This window comes from Syngnathus floridae, chromosome 8 (genome assembly GCF_059516105.1).
Source record: "Syngnathus floridae isolate MCC-2025c chromosome 8, RoL_Sflo_1.0, whole genome shotgun sequence".
NCBI lineage: Eukaryota > Metazoa > Chordata > Actinopteri > Syngnathiformes > Syngnathidae > Syngnathus > Syngnathus floridae.
Window position 1 is genome coordinate 350,001 of NC_142420.1, and position 2,500 is coordinate 352,500.

At 60.1% G+C, this 2,500-nt stretch overlaps 1 protein-coding gene across 10 annotated transcripts in view; it reads right to left on the reverse strand.

The window, feature by feature from the left end:
• Positions 1 to 2,500, reverse strand: part of LOC148393720 (ecto-NOX disulfide-thiol exchanger 1-like) — a 10,286-nt gene that overhangs the window by 324 nt on the left and 7,462 nt on the right. For 4 of the 10 annotated variants that reach the window (XM_088382915.1, XM_088382914.1, XM_088382918.1 and 1 more), the window contains 5 exons: positions 2,034 to 2,266; positions 1,710 to 1,919; positions 952 to 1,056; positions 527 to 881; positions 1 to 442 (listed from right to left, as the gene is read on the reverse strand). The exon at positions 1 to 442 is cut by the window's left edge and continues 324 nt beyond it. In XM_088382915.1, coding sequence (XP_088239041.1) covers positions 255 to 442; positions 527 to 881; positions 952 to 1,056; positions 1,710 to 1,919; positions 2,034 to 2,266 — 1,091 coding nt within the window. In that variant the 3' untranslated portion in view covers positions 1 to 254. The remainder of the gene's footprint in view (positions 443 to 526; positions 882 to 951; positions 1,057 to 1,709; positions 1,920 to 2,033; positions 2,267 to 2,500) is intronic. The other 6 variants (XM_088382920.1, XM_088382923.1, XM_088382924.1 and 3 more) reach the window with 6 other exon arrangements.

The window sequence follows — 2,500 nt, forward strand, 5'->3', positions numbered from 1 at the left end:
CGAGCGGGCTCGGACGAGACCTTCAAAAGAAAAGGCCCGGCGGCAAAAAGAAATTGGCAAAGCTGGTGGCCCGATCTGGCGCTTTTTTGTTTGAATGGGCCGACAAAGTAGGCCGTCAAACGGCGGGCAACGGCGAGGCCGCAACCCGAGCGCTTCCGCCTTGATGACTTCCAGCCAAGTCTTTTGAGCTGACTCATACTAACTCAACTCGCACTTGAAGGATGAAGGACAATACGCTCGCATATCCCGGACGCTCATCCTCCACGACACCGAGCCAGAAGAAAAGGCACGGACCTCCCTCGGCCGGACCTCAGCCGGAGCGGAGGCTGTCGAAGCCGCAAAACTTCCAGCGCTTCTCCAGCGTGGCGCCCACGCCGCTCAGCTCCTGACGGAACATGAGGGGCAGACGCACCATCAGCCGCTCCAGCTGCCCCGACGACACCTAATACAAAGATGGTGTCACCTTTCGTGCCCTTCCCGCGTACGCACACGCGCATAACAGGCCGCCACAAGTGTGTGAGCTCACTCGCTCGCTCGCTCGCTCGCACCTGGCAGTCCAGCGTGCGCACGTAGGAACACAAGTATTCCAGGTTGGCCCCGAACGGATGAACGTGCAGGAAAGCCGACACCACGCCTGGCCAAAGGTGGAACGGGCGTGATTGCCACAGTGTCGTCAAATTAGCATCGCATTTGCATACGTTACCCAGGAGCAGAGCCTCCTTCTCCGACACCAGGACGCCTCCCGTCCCTCCACTCGCGTGCCAAGCCGACGACGACCAAAAGGCAGGCGCAGGCACGCCCGTCACTTGATGTGCACGTGAGCCGAGCGGTCCGAGCGCAGCGCTGACCTTCTCCCGCAGCTCCGCGCCGCACATCACCTGCTGACACCGGCAAACAAGTTGAGGAAGGAAGCCGGAAGTAGTTTGCGAGGCGGCGGCCGCAGCGGCGTACACTCTGCTGCAGCAACAGCGGCTCCCCCTCCAGGAAGTGAGCTTGGGTGCGGGCCCGCTGTAGCTCCGCCTCCTCGCCCGCCGGATCGTCCCGCAGGCTCAACACCTGGCATGCGACAAAGGCTCCACGTCACTCCGCGCAAGGCACGCACGAGCGCACGGAGGCCAATTGGGACGGCATCTACTGGCGGCGCCACGGCACGGCACGACATGGCACAGCACGGCACCCGTTGTTGTTCTGGCCGCATGGAATGATTTTTAGTCAAGTTCAAACTGGCCCGGGCTTTCAAATCAATCCCATGGAAAATGGAATGACTTTGGAAGATTGGCTGTTTACACTTGAAATGACGGATGCGTGCAGGAATGTCCCGCCAGTTTTGTCCAATCGTGGCTAACGTGCTCCATCCATGCGCAACCACCCGCAACGGGACCTGAGGGAGGGTGGAAGTGCGAGACGCCTGCAATACCGCGTACGGCCACCAGGCGGGGACCTGGCGCGTCCAATTTGTGACGACAAATATAAATGAGGACAAAGGACGCCCTCCAGCCGCTCCAGTGACGAAAATTGTCCATTTTGGTTCAAGGTGGAGCATGAAAAGGAGGCTGGAGCTGCAGCTGGAGCTGGAGCTGCAGCTGGAGCTGCAGCTGGAGAAGGAGCTGGAGCCAGCCTGTCAGCTCTCAAAGAGGGTTAGGGTGTGCGGTGGGCGTTCAACACGGAGATAGATCACGAGCAACGCAAACACAATGGACGACAAGTACCTGTTGCGCTGGCAGCAGCGGCGGCACAGAGGCCTCTCCCCTCCGCGGCTCCGCCTCCTGGCTCAGAAGCTCCTCCTCAAAAGCCTCATCGTCTCGGTGGCCGCACGTGCTCATCTTGGCCGTCTTCATCTTCTTCCTGAAAAGACCTGGCTCGTCCTCGTCCTCGTCGTCACGGTGACGTCTGAGCTCCGACAGCTGCTCGCTGTCCGCCTGCAAACACGTCAACGTCGCCTTCAGCAATTTCATCATCACGAGGCTGCGTTCGTCGCCGACTTCATCATCAGCGACATCGTCACCTTCATCACCATCATCGCGACCCCTCACCTTTGCGTGAACGAGACTGGGGTCATGGAGGGGGTCGGGCTCGGTGACGCCGGCATCCACCGTGACGCCGGCAATCAACCCACCCACCGTGATCCTCCAAAGGGCAGGCGAACGTTGGGTACCAACCTGGCACTGCCTGGTCCACAGGTCAATGTTCTTGCGTTGAGCTTTGGAGAAGTGGTCCCGAGACTTTTGTCGCCCCGACGCCGCCAAGACGGACGAGACCTGGTCCACTTGGGCCGCACAGGAAGGGCGAGACATGGGAAATCTGTTTGCGGGGCTCCGCCGTGCTAAATGCTGAACGGAGCACAAGCGCTTGACGACGTACACTGTGTACTCAGGCTGTGCGTGGGTACTTACCAATGGGTCGGGCCGCTTTCCGTTCTCAAGACTTTCTTTGCGTGCCCAACGCCGAATGTCGGCGGGCGTTCCCAAAAGTGTGTGTGTGTGTGTGTGTGTGTGTGTGT